Source organism: Trachurus japonicus, chromosome 13, assembly GCF_045865225.1.
Source record: "Trachurus japonicus isolate A0001 chromosome 13, Traja_1.0".
In the NCBI taxonomy this organism is placed as follows: domain Eukaryota; kingdom Metazoa; phylum Chordata; class Actinopteri; order Carangiformes; family Carangidae; genus Trachurus; species Trachurus japonicus.
The window spans coordinates 37,324,444-37,339,952 of record NC_140919.1 but is presented as its reverse complement, the minus strand read 5'-3'; the positions used below and the strand labels follow the sequence as shown (position 1 = coordinate 37,339,952).

General features: G+C 43.5%; 2 protein-coding genes across 3 annotated transcripts; one reads left to right on the top strand and one right to left on the bottom strand.

The window, feature by feature from the left end:
• Window positions 1–168: 168 nt before the first annotated feature.
• On the top strand, window positions 169–14,260 carry gfm1 (G elongation factor, mitochondrial 1). The gene is made up of 18 exons (XM_085796384.1): window positions 169–348; window positions 1,375–1,527; window positions 1,637–1,769; window positions 3,620–3,824; window positions 4,119–4,235; window positions 4,399–4,549; window positions 6,599–6,753; window positions 6,872–6,956; window positions 7,088–7,225; window positions 7,573–7,674; window positions 7,832–7,888; window positions 7,982–8,119; window positions 8,405–8,487; window positions 12,596–12,758; window positions 12,850–12,994; window positions 13,083–13,243; window positions 13,354–13,407; window positions 13,738–14,260. Exons 1-18 carry the CDS (start codon window positions 274–276, stop codon window positions 13,867–13,869), a joined length of 2,247 nt encoding a protein of 748 aa, XP_085652510.1. The 5' UTR covers window positions 169–273; the 3' UTR covers window positions 13,870–14,260.
• Window positions 8,733–14,797, bottom strand: lxn (latexin). 2 transcript variants are annotated; one of them, XM_085796386.1, is made up of 7 exons: window positions 14,383–14,797; window positions 11,517–11,693; window positions 11,365–11,427; window positions 10,590–10,779; window positions 10,162–10,298; window positions 9,287–9,349; window positions 8,733–8,885 (listed from the first exon to the last, which is right to left on the bottom strand). In XM_085796386.1, the coding sequence occupies exons 1-7, from the start codon at window positions 14,542–14,544 to the stop codon at window positions 8,769–8,771; spliced, it is 909 nt and encodes a 302-aa protein (XP_085652512.1). In that variant the 5' UTR covers window positions 14,545–14,797; the 3' UTR covers window positions 8,733–8,768. The 2 variants fall into 2 exon arrangements, with proteins under 2 accessions (XP_085652512.1, XP_085652514.1); XM_085796388.1 differs by lacking the exon at window positions 14,383–14,797 and adding an exon at window positions 11,786–12,003.
• Window positions 14,798–15,509: the final 712 nt, after the last annotated feature.

Here is a 15,509-nt window from a genome sequence, read left to right as displayed (position 1 = left end):
ATTCGATAGAGCCATGACATTTCATTTATTTTAACTGAACAAGAAAGCAAATCTGTCATTGATATTTTTCCCACCTTTAACAGAGGACGGCGTCGCTCATTTGACACAAGCGCGAACATTTCAAGTTTGGCACGTCGGGGCTGCCGTCGATACGGAAGTCGTGTTTCACAACCGCGTCAGTGCCCCGGCGTGACATTCAGGGGGTTGTTGGATTTGGGGTTGCGTAAAAAGGAGGAATATAAGACCACTCGAGGTCCGACCAAGCTGTTCAAAATGAGAGTATTAAAAGCGGGTTTATGTTTGTCCAAGACGCATCTTCTGTCGACAGGAAGCGTCACCGTTAAAAAGGTAACGTAATGTGGAGGCTGCTCTGATGTGACACCAAATAATGAGGGGGTTTGTATTGATCCTCTTCTCTTAGTCGTTACCTTTACTTACGTTTACTCTCTCTAAAGTCGTTAGGTAGGGCTTGTTCGCTAATAATAAAAAAAAGAATTTAGAAAGCAACTGGAGACAAGACTGTGCAATCAATTCCTAAGGTCAATATAGGTCTTTTAAGTGGCAAGTGACATGTGTACATGCATAAGTCAAGTGTGGCAAGTGAAAGCACTCAGTGCATATAGGTTAACTTATTGAATGGACATGAATGTGTTAGTTATTTGGCCCCTGTTGCTGCTTGTGGCTTCATGGCTTCTTGACCATAAGTCAATTAGGGTTGAGCTCATTTACATATTTAAAATTAATTTTCCAAGAAACTTGAAATACAGAAATGTTACTTTTTATGTATACTTTTATTGTGTGAAGTGTGATTGTGGTAGGAGTAAAGGAAGAAAATAAGCCTATTCGAGTGTATTTTGGGCATATTTTATTAGTGTATTGCTCATTTGCATATTCAAATTCATTTTCCAAGAAACTTGTAATACAAAAAATGTTACTTTTAATGTCTATTTTCATTGTGTAAAGTTTCATTGTGGTAGGAGTAAAGGAAAAAAGAAGCTATTTCGGGTGTATTTTGGGCATATTTGTTTAGTGTAAGGCTCATTTGCATATTCAAATTAATTTTCAAAGAAACTTGTAATACAAAAAAATGTTACATTTCATGGATACTTTCATTGTGTAAAGTTTCATTGTGATAGGAGTAAAGGGAAAAAATAGCCCCATTGGGATGTATTGTTGTCAGCACCATAGACTTTATACAGTAAATAATGATGCAAATTAAACATATTTCCCCAACTAGGATTTCATAGGACTTTTAGTATGTTGTTCTAGACACCTCATAGAAATGATGTATGGTGAAAAACCTTCTGTGACAATTAGTCTGTCGTAAAACGCTATTTTGCCTGGACTATCTCTCTCTCTGTGTTATCTCTTCAGGTGCTCATCAACAGCTGTCGGGCATGTTCCTCCGGTGTCGTCCCCAACGAGAGGATCCGCAACATCGGCATATCTGCCCACATCGACTCGGGAAAGACCACCCTGACCGAGCGTGTCCTCTACTACACCGGGAGGATAGCAGAGATCCATGAGGTGAGCACCGCCGTCGGGACAGGCGTGTCTGTCTGTGGGTTCATTAAGGTCTACCACAGGTGTGCAGCCTCAGGTCACGACCCATTTCTCCCTCCCATGTGCCGTACAGGTGAAGGGTAAAGACGGCGTTGGAGCCACCATGGACTCCATGGAGCTGGAGAGGCAGAGGGGCATCACCATCCAGTCAGCTGCCACATACACCATGTGGAAGAATCACAACATCAACATCATTGACACACCAGGTACTGAAAGTTTCACTGCACATGGCGACATGGAGACAGCATTGTGCCCAGGGCTCCTGTTACTCAGTCCTTAAATGTAATTGTACTCAGACCAGGGCCGGCTCTACGGAGGGGCAAGAGGGGGCAGTGCCCCCTCAAATAAATGTCTTGCCCCCTCAAATCCAAATTTTAGAAGTTGAGAAAGCACATTTTAATACTCAAAAAATGTGTATATTACAAGTTGACAAAATTATCTGCAGTAGCACAAAAATCTGCCAAAAAAGGGACACTGTTCTTTTCTAAAATGTTCTGTTCTGTTCTCTTGACCATAGTAGACCCCCCCCTCTTCTCAGAGTACACCAGAATGCTTCACTCACATTTTAAAATCACAAAAATTTTCTGGGGGGGAAGCCCCCAGACCCCCCTACAGGGGTTTAGCTACTCATCGTTTTCACCCCCTTTGGGTTTGCAATGCATCTTCAGGTATATGCACCCCTAACCCCCCATATAATGTGGCTCTTTGCATTACGACAGTAACAAATTAGGGCTCTAAGACCCTGGACAGGTCTGAAGGTAGAGGCCTGACAAAGTGCAATCCGCTTCTCCAGGTTGGCGTTGGACACATAGCCAACAACCCAATTCAATGAAGTTACTATAAGCACAGAGAAAAAAAAGTGCTGGAGCATGATGTGTTCACATGATGCCCCCTTCACATTTCTGACTGCCCCCTCATATATGCCGCCTAGAACCGGCCCTGACTCAGACAGTACTCAACTAGATGTTCTTGAGTATTTCGTGCCGATCACCTTTTACCCCACAGATTGATTGAGTTATTAGTTACCAAAAAAATCTGAAGAACTCAACAGTGAATGCCTTATAAATATATTATTAGGCCATCTAATAATATAACAGATCTGCTCCTAGACACATAGTTTATTAATTGTTGCTTTGTTTGAGTTGCATTGTGAGTGTAATGTGAAATTGTGAAAACTGATACATTTATGTCACTTTTTTTTTTTTACAAGATTTCCTGAAACATTTAACAGTTGCAGCTTCTCAAATGTGAATGTGCCACTTTGGGCTCCGGGTAATTTTTGTGGGAGTTTGTAACCATTTTACAACCTAACCAATCAATCCGTTATTCTGAGATCAATCAATGATGAAAATAACCATTTGTTACAACATTTTTCAAAAATAGCTTGATCATAACCAACTACTTGAGCAAACAATTACACTGTATTTAATAGTATAGTGTTCAAAATCTTACTCATTTAAAGGTTCTGACTACTCCTACCACCCCTATTTGTGCTAATTTTAGAAAGTGCAAACAGGTGCAGATGCAGAAACCACCACTTAGTTGATATTTAATGTCAAGAAAGTTATTTGCAAGGGAAAGTTGAAATGTGAATGGTTGAAACAGAAGCAGTGCCATCACAGCTTCTCCTTCTGATCCTGCAGGGCACATAATGCAAGTTGGAAATATCTTTTTCTTAGATCCTCCATGCTTAGTAAATTTCCATATTGTTCAAACCAATTGCCTCCTGTAATTCAAGCAGTTTTTATGGTACAAACCTGAGGCCTCTAAGCCCTAGTTTAAATGACCCTGATCATCACCTCACTTTGGTTGATTTTGTATACTTTAGCCACAGATCTATTTTTCACATGACTATTTCTCCCCTCATTTTTAATTATGGCAAAAACATCAGAGCATGCACTGAGCATAAGAAACCAGAATAATTTACTTGCATGTAATAACAGGAGTTTATATATTCAGTTTCATCTGTGTGCAGCTCACAACTCAAAAGTCTTACTAAATCATGTTTACTTTGCTGTGTTTCTAAATGTCAATGTCCCCTCTGTGTGTCATCCAGGTCATGTGGACTTTACCATTGAAGTGGAGCGAGCGCTGCGGGTGCTGGACGGAGCCGTGCTGGTTCTGTGTGCCGTGGGAGGGGTCCAGTGTCAGACCATGACTGTGAACAGACAGATGAAACGCTACAACGTCCCCTTCCTCACCTTCATCAACAAACTGGATCGCATGGGCGCCAACCCTGTCCGAGCCCTGCAGCAGCTGAGGTACAGTATGAAATTGACTTTAATCCATGTATATTTACTCGATATCCTCTATTTTTATTATAGATTGTTTGACTCTAACTTAATATATCCACTAAACTAATTTGGAAATAAACCTACAAATATAATATTGTGTTTTTCAGGTACAAACAGCAGCAGTCTGAGCTTCTGTGTCTCTGTCTTAAGGCTGAATTCACTGCTTCACATGAAATCATAACTATTGTTCCACAGACAGTTTTCCTGTCTGTAATTTTTGTTTACTGATTGTTCACATTTACATTTTGTCTCACTTTGCAGAACCAAACTGAATCACAACGCAGCTTTTGTCAGCATCCCCATGGGCCTTGAAGGGAACATGCGTGGCATCATTGACCTTGTGCAGGAGCGGAGCATGTATTTTGAAGGACCATTCGGGTGAGAGATTCCCCTCTAGTAGCTTCAGAGTTTATTATTGTGTCATTTAGTTATTTTTTTTTAACAGCCTAATAACTTTAAATACACACAAAAATCAGGATCTGTTAGTATACAAGCGGTAATTACAAGTGAAACTGATTCTTCGGTCTCTTCCTCCCTGCAGTCAAAATGTCCGCTACGATGAGATTCCAGCAGATTTCCGTGCTGAGGCTGCGGACCGGAGGCAGGAACTGGTGGAGTGTGTGGCCAATTCTGATGAAATCTTGGGAGAGATGTTCTTGGAGGAAAAAATACCTACTAATGATGACCTGAAGGTTTGTGTCTAACAAGTAAAGGACATTGTAAGGTTAAAGCAGAAGTAAGTGGTCCGGTCGTTTTCGCTAATGCTGCGTTCCAGGCAGGCTTTTGAAATCGTAAATTACAGCTTCAAGTCACAACTTACGACTTTGTAGCGTTCCAGGCAACCCACTCGTGTTTTTCCGACCTGTTTTACCGGTGAAAGTCACTATAACGGCCACTCGTAACTTCCGACCGGTGAACTCGTACCAGATCGAACTGGTACGACTTCACGGTCGGAAAAATACGAGTTTCCTTGAACGCACCATAACAGTCCTCGTCCCTACGTCGCCACATTCACGGCGTTCCTTGGCTGCACACACAGCCCTGCATGCCGTTCTCTCTCCTCATTGGATAAAAACTGTAGGATACGATAAATGTTTTCTCCTCGGCTCAGAGCAGAGCAGAGTGACTGACAGACCCGTGTTTCAGTCCAAACACTCTATGTAAGTGATTGCTGTCGGAAGATATAACTATTTAAGACTTATATTAACACAAATACTGTATATCACTTACTTCTGCTTTAAGGGCTGACCAGCGATGTAACAGTTGATCCAGAGGGGAACATGAATCTGTGTAGCAGTGTGTGTGTGCAATATCTGTGGAAACATTTCTCTTCAAACCTCTAAATGTCAACATGCTGATGGTGTGAGAGGACCAACCAAAGTCAGTAGGATTCACCTTCTCAGCATCACGAATATCTTTACAAAATTTTGTGACAATCCATCAAATGTTTTTTTTTTATAAAAATCAAAAATGAACTTAAAAGACCGAACCCTCCACTCGCTTCTGAGCTGTTACAAGCTGGATCAGTGTGGCGGCTTTAACCGTGCTGCTAATATTCAAGTAAGACATCTATGGGATCAAAGTATGTGCAGTTTGTCTTAAACATGACAAAATCAAAGGCACATACATCGCTGCAGCTAGCCCAGGTTTGATTCCCCCCTGCGGCCCTTTGCTGCATGTCGTTCCCCCTCTCTGTCTCCCTGTTTCCTGTCCCTCTCTCCAACTGTCCTATCAATAGAGGTGGACTGGCAAAGAAACTCCCGCACACTTTCTTCTTACTTGCAATATTTTTCATTGTTAAAAGGAAAACGTTTCAGTTGTTTAAAGGGATAGTAGCATTTTTTTTAAAGTGGGGTTTAATGATCTACAAATAGCCCCAAGTACTTTAATTGCAGTAGAAGACTCTCTGCACTCCTCCCGTTAGCAACGCCAGCCCATAGCCCTGCCCAGAGATTTACAACATACATTGTTGTGAATGGACCCAAAGAAACGGCCTATTTTCACGTCCTAAAAGAGGTTTTACATGAAAAAAAAAACACAGTTCCATTGTTCGCTATAATATAATTTGTTCCAGCCCCTCAAAGTTCAGGAAAAACACAGTTTTTATTGGGACCTAACCAACTCACGTATCCCTCCGGCCCAGGGTTAGCGCCCGCCGATCAGCAGTTGGATAGCTCCAAATAAAAACTGTGTTTCTCCTGCACTTTGAAGGGCTGGAAAAAATTATATTATAGCGAACAATGGAACTGTGTATTTTTTTTTCAGGTAAAACCTCTTTTAGGCCACGAAAATAGGCCGTTTCTTTGGGTCCATTCACAACAATGTATGTTGTAAATCTCTGGGCAGGGCTATTATGGGCTGGCGTTGCTAACGGGAGGAGTGCAGAGAGTCTTCTACTGCAATTAAAGTACTTTAGTAGACTTTTGTAGATCATACAACCCCACTTTAACCTTCTTCAGGGCAAACACAACCGAAACGTTGGCCTTTTAACAATAAAAAATATTGCAAGTAAGAAGAAAGTCTCTTCGCCAGTCCACGTTGCTCTCCTCCTGTGACGCACCGATGTGCAAAAGTGTTTCCACTGCAGCTATCAATAAAGGTAAAAATAGAATACTTAAAAAAACATGAAAAGAAGCCAACAAACAAAGGTGAAGGTCAGACAGGGATGTTTAGAAGTTAAGAGAATGCATCAGGGGCATGTAACATGTCACTCACTCGCGTGTTCCTTCACTGTCTCGCAGGCTGCAATCCGCAGGGCCACAGTGCAGCGTCTCTTCAGCCCAGTGTTGGTGGGCACAGCACTGAAAAATAAGGGCGTTCAGCCGCTGCTGGACGCTGTCCTGGATTTCCTGCCAAACCCCACTGAAGTGAAAAACTATGCCATCCTAAACGACGAGTGAGTAGGGCGCTCAGTTTTGTAAACAAAGTCTGCTCAGATGGAATTGACTCGACACCAGATCCTCGTCTGATAAAGGCTTTTAATGTGAGAATTTGAAATGTGCTTTCACCCTCAGAGATTCAAGTGAGGCTTCGAAGGTTGAAATGAATCCAACCAGAGACGACACGCATCCCTACGTGGGTCTGGCCTTCAAACTGGAGGTGAGAACTACTGTTGAAATCTGTTTTGTCTGATGTTTTTGTAGCACCTTCTTCATTCTTGGTGTTTTGCTCAACAGGAAGGTCTCGTTGTGTCATGACTTGCCGTTTCCTGTGGTCTTTCTCATTAACAGGCAGGAAGATTTGGTCAGCTGACATACGTGCGGGTGTATCAGGGCTGTCTGAAAAAGGGCGAATACATCTACAACACACGCACCAGCAAAAGGGTCCGAGTTCAGAGGCTCGTGCGACTCCACGCTGACCAGATGGAGGTGAGAGCGTGCACGGTGTGCGTCAGCGGGTCGTCAGGGGAGACGGTTTTCCACCAGTGGTTTGCAGTTAAAAGAGCAGATAAACATGACTGGCCAAAACACTTAGGTTCCTCTTTCAGCTCCACTGAAGTGTGGAGATAACAACCACTTCCCCTGTGACACCAGGGTGAAATGTTTCCATTCATCTTGCATCAAAACAAGATGTGAAACATAAAAAATAAGACATGTTAAAATATTTATTTATAACTGCCAGTTGTTGGAAATAAGACATTTGAGTCAACCCAGCCCTGAAATCACAAAAAACAACTTTGTTTCTGTCGATCTCATCGGTGTCCCTGCTGTTTCAGGACGTGGATGAGGTTTATGCAGGAGACATCTGTGCTCTGTTTGGGATCGACTGTGCCAGTGGAGACACTTTCACATCCAGGACCAGCGCCAACCTCTCAATGGTGAGTAGCGTTAATGTTTTCTCTTGGAAAGAGACCAGTGAAAGAGCAAATAGCCCAGCTCATATGAAGATGTTTCTGGAAATGATTCCTCTTTTCCCTCGTTATTCCAAAATGTTCAGACCCACCAGTGTTCATTTGTCGCCTTTTTATCCCACAGGAGTCAATCCACGTCCCAGAGCCTGTCATCTCTATGTCAATGAAGCCCACCAACAAGGTAGAGAATCCTACTCCAGTGTACTTGTATGTACTTTAAAATCTAAGTGTCTAAATACCATCTCTAACTCTTTGCTGTTTTGTATCTGGGCAGAACGACCTGGACAAATTCTCTAAAGGTATCAACCGGTTCACCAGAGAAGATCCAACGTTCAGAGTTCACTACGACACAGAAAGCAAAGAAACCATCATCTCAGGGATGGGTGAGCTGCATCTGGAGATCTACTCTCAGGTACCCGCTCAAACTCAACAAGTTATTTATGTTTAATACAAGATGTCCTTTAATAACTGGGACTGATTCTGTGATTGGAAGTCACCTGCGGAGATTTTGACGTATACTAAGATAAATCTAAGCTGCCATAAAGGGCTGAAATCTATAAATGTCAGGCAGTTAAATTAAACGCATCATAAATGCGGTTTTCCCGCTCGTGTTTTGAAGGAATTTTCTTTCTAAACCCAGTATCTGGTCTGTGTTTCTGTGGGGTTTCCACTTATTTGTTTTGGTCTGTTGTTTCAGAGGATGGAGCGGGAGTACAACTGTCCCTGTGTGATGGGGAAGCCCAAAGTGGCCTTCAGAGAGACCATCACTGGTTCTGTGCCGTAAGTCCTGACGTACACACAAACCCACACACACAATAAGTATTAAACACTTTATTTTGGTTACATACCCTCACAACCAAGAGCACAGGACAAATAAAGGATATAATATCATTATGTAGATAATACAAACTCCACCTTTCTGTGGTTTAAAAAAAAGTTTGTGCTGCAAACGTCAACAGCCGACGGCCTCATCGTAAACACGCTGATGCTACTCAGTATTTGAACACAAGACGTGAGCACCGGGATTTGGTTACAGTGGCAGTGTGATGATTGTCAGCAGTTCAGTCTGTGGTTGGAGGTTCTTCACGGTTATGGCTGTGAGGAAGCTGCTCCATCTGCAGCACTTTAACTCCCTCTGATGGAGACCAGCTGAACCGCACCTTCCAGTGAATGATTTCCTGCAAAAAACGCAAACACAACCTGTCAGATAAACTCAACATATCAGGTTGTGACGCTGTTCCTCGCATAGGACACAGTGATGGCATTCGAGTCACTAATGGACCAGACCACAGTTTACTAGTGGGGCCACTAGTGCTGAATTTATTAGCTGCTTCAACGGCTGCTGACTTTGGTAAAACGATGAGTTTACCTGTTTAGCGAGAAACTATGGGAAAGATTAACCAGTTTTTGTCTAAGAAATGTAAAATGAAAGATCTGAGCATTTTTAAAATACGTTACGGAAACCATACTGTTCTAATTATCATATAGATTCGTAAAAAAATCTAAATGTTTATGTAGAATGATGATAAAAATAATCATTAATTATTTTCAGTTTTGGTTTAATATGATAAGTGGTTACCTGGGACACCATCTCATGCAGCAGTATATGATAGTCAAATTGCAGCTGGTTGTTCTCAGTTTCCTGCAGCAGACAAAAGAAAATGTTACTGGTTTAATCCTCGGACTGTGTGCAGAGTGAGTGCTTGGTCTGCAGCAGAGCCTTGTTTGAATGATGACTGGCACGTATTGACTAGATTAAAGGGATAGTTCAACATTTTGGGAGTGGGTTCGTGACCTTTAATTGTCGGTGCAAGCTATTTTTAGAACGGCGGAGCAGAGCCGCGAGCTGCTCAGAGCTACGCTACAGAGGCTCATGGGATTTCGTGGTTTCCCTCATCAAACTCATCAAATACAAATACGCAATCCAACAACTCCAAAACGCTCTGGTGGACAAGTTGTGACCTGCACATTCACCACGCTATGAGATAATAACGGAACAAGTTGTTTTCGAGGTAAATTCATGCAAAACCGCTGATGTGTGTTCCGTTCTGTTATTATCTCATAGCGTGGTGAATGTGCAGGTCACAACTTGTCCATGAGAGCGTTTTGGAGTTGTTGGATTGTGTATTTGATGAGTTTGATGAGGGAAACCAAGAAATCCCATGAGTCTCCACAGTGTAGCTCTGAGCAGCTCGTGGCTCTGCTCCACCGTTCTAAAAATAGCTTGCACCGACAATTAAAGGTAACGAACCTACTCCTAAAACTATAGGGATTATGGCAACGGACCAATTTGCCAAAAGGTTGAACTATCCCTTTAAACTGTCGCAAGGAGACAATGTTGTATTGTTATGTAAAATAAGATTACTAAAGTGCGTGTTCGTAGAAATCCTGTCATTCCCAGACGTACGAGTCGAGAGTTCTCCAGTGGATCCGACGACGGATAAAACAACATACCAGCTGTGTGACGTTGGCCACCTGAGCCATGTTGTACAGAGTGTTTTCAGTGGATTGGTTCAGCATGACGAAGCTGGAGGCCACGGCGCCCAGGTGCCAGAGAGGCTCCATCTCTGGCTCGATGCGACCGTGGCTGTCTGTTGGTCAGAGCGTCATGGAGGAACGTTAGACCGGATGTGTAGCAGGGTCCAAAAGTCACATGTGGTTTTGTGGTGTGCAAGGAGATTACAGATACAAGATCAGTGAGGACAGGCGTTTGCATTGTGTTAATTATGTCCGGAAGGGACGCTGAGTTCGGTTAAAAACCACAAACCCCTCCAACATTGTGGAAATCCCAGAGTGCTGCAGTCTGAGACTGTTGACGTTGTGTAACCGTTGTCTTCGTATGTTGATTACTAGCAATTTGGAGTTTGTTTTAATGCACCCACCCGGTAAGTTTGCTGCCTGCAGGCTTTGGTTCTTGTATTGCTGGTAAAAAGCCTCTTCTTGAGCCTTAGTATTGATTTTCTGCAGCTCCTCACACGGGGCCTGGACCTGGGGTGAGCTCTGCTGCTGCTGCTGCTGCTGCTGCTCCCCTCCTCTTGGAAAAAACACCTCCGCAGAGCAGTTGGCGGTGCTCTGTGGGAGATGGACAGAGGGTGAGGGGGAGGCAGGTTTGGTGAGAAACAGGTGGAGGAGAAGCATGCAGAGCAAAGGCGTAGTCCAGGCGGGCGTTGCCATGGCAGCCAGTGACTCAGCGTCGCACCACAGTGTCTGAACGTGAACCTCTGCTGACCTTCTCTTTAGTAAATCGTGTCATACCTGGTGATTTATGCTCACGCTGAAGACACCGATTATCCAACCGTGCTTCACACCCACAAGTTGCTTAAAACATCTTTTCGTAAACACAATGTGAATGCACTGTTTTTAACTCTTGTTGACAGTACAGAGAAGTTGGTTTAGATGCAAAAAAAGAGAATCCACCACTTAAAAGCATCAAAGGGTTTTATAATCTAATTCAGGGATAATTAACTCTAGATATTAAGCTTTATTCTACTTTAAGGACACTTTCAACATCCGCGGACATAATTAATCTTCAGAGATAATTGTGGTTACTTTTCAATGCTTTCTCTGATGATAAAGCAGCACTGTCATTGTCATAGTAATGAAAATAACTCCATCTGAAAGTCTGATTTATAATTTTTTTTAAAAAAGAAGTCCTACCTTGCTGGTAAAGTCCTGCACTGAGATGTCCAGCCGATACTTTCTCCCAGAGTCGGCTACATCCTGAAAGGGAAGTGAACCATAATCAGAATCAGTGAACTCCATCACATTTCCATACATAGGTTCACATTTCAATAGTGAAGTGAACTGACCTCTGCGTTCCCACCGCGGACCTTGTGCAGTGCGAACACCTTGAACGGCGAGCCGTAGCGGGTGTTGAGGTAGTGTTGGACCACCTTGGCCGCCCTCTGAGCAGGGTAGTGGTTGGGGTTCAGCTCGCCGGTCGCCATCACATCACCCTCAAGTTCGTCTTCTAGTGGTACTTTTTGCTGTTTTCCCCCCAGAAAATAAAAAGGAGATGATGAAGTGAACAGAATATATGAGAGCAGAAACAGGGATGGGCCTCAGGTGCCTGACGTACTTTGACCCTGAGGTGTCGGCAGCAGGGTGGAGCTTTGTCCTTCTAGATCAGTTTGTGTTGAGATATGAAAGAGCCTGAAACACCAGGGGGACACCCACTGAGCAAAGAGGGAAGTGGGAAGCAAATGTGTAGAAGTAACAGGGTGAAAGGTGCACGGGCTGAAAAACTGTGACAGTGAATTAGATAAGGGAGTCTGATTCTTGCCTGGAGCTGGAGCGCTGAGATTTGGGTAGGTGGAAAGTTTTATCTGTTCGGTGTTCAGAGTCAGCTGCTCCGCATGCGAGTGGAAAGATTACTTCCCACTTCCTTTGACACCAGAGCTCTTTGAGCACCGCCCCCTTTTTTAAAGACGCAGACCTGCTTTACTCTTCAGCCTGACAGAACACGCACTGCAGGAAAATGAACTCCTTTAAATGTTATAGAGAGATCAGTCAGATTTGCTGGAACAACTGTTCAGTATTTACACTTGGATGATGAAGAAATCAGTTTGATAGATAAGACTGGAGTTTAACGTCGGCCTCAGCTTTTTTGGATACTATCCATTTTTAAAAGTCACACTAAAGCTAAAGCCTTAAATGTATGTTAAATGTATAGTTTTTATTTGTTTGATATTATTTTAGAACAAACCAACACACACCAAAGTGCTCACAAAAAAAGGCTGGTTGCTCAGTTGACTCAATCAGAAATAGTAGCTGACCAATAGCTGAATGTCTATTTATGCAGACAACACTTGAATAAATAAGGTGACAAATGGTCCCACTGTGTCGTCCTCCCTCATCACATGGATATGATGTGTCCTTTTTGCCGTAGGTTTGAATTCACCCACAAGAAGCAGACCGGAGGCTCGGGGCAGTACGGTAAAGTGATGGGGGTCCTGGAGCCTCTCGACTCGGAGCATTTCACCAAGGTGGAGTTTGAAGACCAGACAGTCGGTACCAACATCCCAAAGCAGTTTGTACCCGCTGTCGAAAAGGTGATAACTCCCGACTTTCACGTGGTCACAGTCCAGCATCAGAGTTTATTGGAACGCATAGGAAAAATACTTTTTTCCCATCATGCTGCAGGGCTACAGAGATGCTTGTGAGAAAGGACCTCTGAGCGGACACAAGATCTCGGGAGTGCGATTCCTCCTGGAGGACGGAGCTCATCACATGGTCGACTCCAACGAGATCTCCTTCATCCGTGCAGGAGAGGGCGCTGTAAAGCAAGGTGACGCTTCAGTTCACTTCCCTGTTGTCATTTCATCCTGCTCTTGGTCCGTTTCGTTAATGTGGCCTTCAACGTCCTCTCCCCACAGCCATGGAAAAGGCCAACGTGGTCATCCTGGAGCCGATCATGACGGTGGAAATCGTAGCACCTCAGGAGTTTCAGGGAGCGGTCATTTCTGGTGTGAACCGTCGCCATGGTGTCATCACAGGACAGGACGGTGCTGAGGGATACTTCACTCTGTATGCTGATGTGAGTCCATGATATTCGCGTGCAGCCACAGCGTTTTAACTCACTATATTTATCCAATCATCCTCTCTGTTGTTTGTATACGAGTCATTTCAGCATGTTTCTCCCAACAGATTCCACTCAACGACATGTTTGGCTATGCCACAGAGCTGCGCTCCTGCACTGAAGTAAGTCCAAACCAAACACTGGAAAACTCTGTTGTCTAATATAGCGCAGATCGTGTTGAGCATCAGGAGGAGAAAGCAAGTGCATTTCAGGAGTGAGAGCCGAAAAATGAGACACAAGAGTCAGATTATTTTATGAAAAAAAGAAATATGAACGTTGTGTTGAGTCAGTGTCACAGTGTCATTATAAAACTGGTTATTAAGTTTTAATTCATGGGCTGAGTTTACATTAGTATCCATGGTAGTGTCATCAATCTTCAGCAATCACAGCTGGACGACTTCAATAATACATGAAAGCCTCACGAAACGTAACATGTGTTTGTGTTTGTCCAGGGAAAAGGCGAGTACACCATGGACTACAGCAGGTACCAGCCCTGCCTGCCCGTCACTCAGGATGAGCTCATCCACAAATACTTAGAGGCCACAGGGCAGCTGCCCACCAAGAGGAACAAGTGGAAGAGCTGAAAACTGTCTACTCAACTGTACACTGTTGGACTTTGACATGACAGCCGTCCCCCCCGGTAGACACCACTTCTGTCCATCATCAACCCATGACTCGACAATAAGGCAGGCTTTAACTCATGGAGCCAAATGAAACTTGACTTTTTACTTTATTTGTTCTGTAGTTGGAGTTAATCCTTCTCCCAAATAACTGACCCCTGTGTAAGACTTACTGTATTTATTACTTTGATTTTAAGACGATTTGACCTCTAAGCTCGGCTGTCAGGATTTTGTAAGATGGTTGTCGGTAAGGAAAGCTCAGTGTTTTGATTTGAGCTTTCAGTGACTTTTGTACTATGTACAGAAAGGTTGTGTTGTAATAATGAATGCGGCAAAGATACATATCCTACTTTTACGTGTTGTTTTTTTCCCGGTACAGATAATTTTTTCTTGCAAAGCGAGACTTAAGCAGGAAAATCACATTTGCAGTGCAACTTATTAGCTCCAAAACACACTGGTAAAACAGTTCCTTCTCACCTGTCCGAAGTCAGAGAAGTCTGTGTCGTCCTCCGTCTCTGGTACACTGTTGGGATGAGCCAACACGTCCACTGAGTCAGAATCGGGTCTGGTGGTCACGGTGGGGCTCCCAGTCGCCCCCATTATCACAGCAATTACCACAACTAGGATCCTCAAGCCCATTATAGTTAAGCTGCGAAACACAGATGCTGGAGAAAAGGAAAAACAACTTGTGTGAAAGAGTGCAAACAGGGAAATGGCCCTCCTGTCAGTGTGGAGTTATATAACGAGGAGGAGGGGGGAAGCGGAGAGAAGACGTTGTCCAGATCCTGCTGTCTTCTTGGCACGATCTGTTTATTTTTTTCCCCCTCTTAGCTAAACAAAACGTTCCACTTTATCTTGTTCTGGTCCTCGTGTGCTCCCATGCAACCCACTTAAGCTGTCAGCCGCCGACTGATTCAACACCCTCACAAGAAGAAACGATCCGTTCAGACGTCGTTTATCCCATCAGAGCTGCTGCTGCTGAGGCAGGTGTGATTAATACGTGAACTTGAGGAGTTGCAGCCGCGCCCCGGTCCACAGCACGTTTCACCCAGCCAAATGAAACACGTCCTGGCAATTTGGGGGGAGTTAAAATGTGAAATCTGCTCTGTTGAAGACGGAGGATTACGCTGGAGAGTCAAGTTGTGCAACATCCAAGAGGACAGCTAGAAAAATAGGCTCATTATAAGACATCTACAGGATATTCCCACAGGAAGCGATTCTTAATATCCACTATCTATCAAGTAAAACCTCTGAGATTCTTCACAGACCTGAAACCAAGCTCCTTGTCTTAGTATTAGTGTCTGATTGGCTGATTTTTGTTGATGAAACAAGACGGTTTAGAGAGGAATAACAAAATTCTCCTTCATTCTTGACCTCAAAAACAGTTTACAAAACAATGTCACTGTTGAGAGAAGAAGAGGAACTTGGAGCTGAAGCCCTTAGGTTCCTAGAACAGATGAAGAAATGGATGTCTGTCTGATATTTCACAAATATGTTGGGTGTTCCTCCGTGTTTTGCAAAGCAGCATCTGATTCCCAGACTCTTTAATTCATGGGCATAACTCTGATGATGTGCTCTAGTTTCATGTTTTCCTGGCTGCAATT

Excerpts from the sequence above, each read along its gene's own strand:
- gfm1 (XM_085796384.1), top strand. The coding sequence starts at position 274 with ATGAGAGTATTAAAAGCGGGTTTATGTTTGTCCAAGACGCATCTTCTG. Across the intron at positions 4,236-4,398 it reads TATTTTGAAGGACCATTCGG|TCAAAATGTCCGCTACGATG; the intron begins GTGAGAGATTCC and ends TCCTCCCTGCAG. Across the intron at positions 7,226-7,572 it reads TCCACGCTGACCAGATGGAG|GACGTGGATGAGGTTTATGC; the intron begins GTGAGAGCGTGC and ends CTGCTGTTTCAG.
- lxn (XM_085796386.1), bottom strand. The coding sequence starts at position 14,544 with ATGGGCTTGAGGATCCTAGTTGTGGTAATTGCTGTGATAATGGGGGCG. Across the intron at positions 9,350-10,161 it reads TGGCCAACGTCACACAGCTG|GAAACTGAGAACAACCAGCT; the intron begins GTATGTTGTTTT and ends TGTCTGCTGCAG. Across the intron at positions 8,886-9,286 it reads TGCATGAGATGGTGTCCCAG|GAAATCATTCACTGGAAGGT; the intron begins GTAACCACTTAT and ends CGTTTTTTGCAG.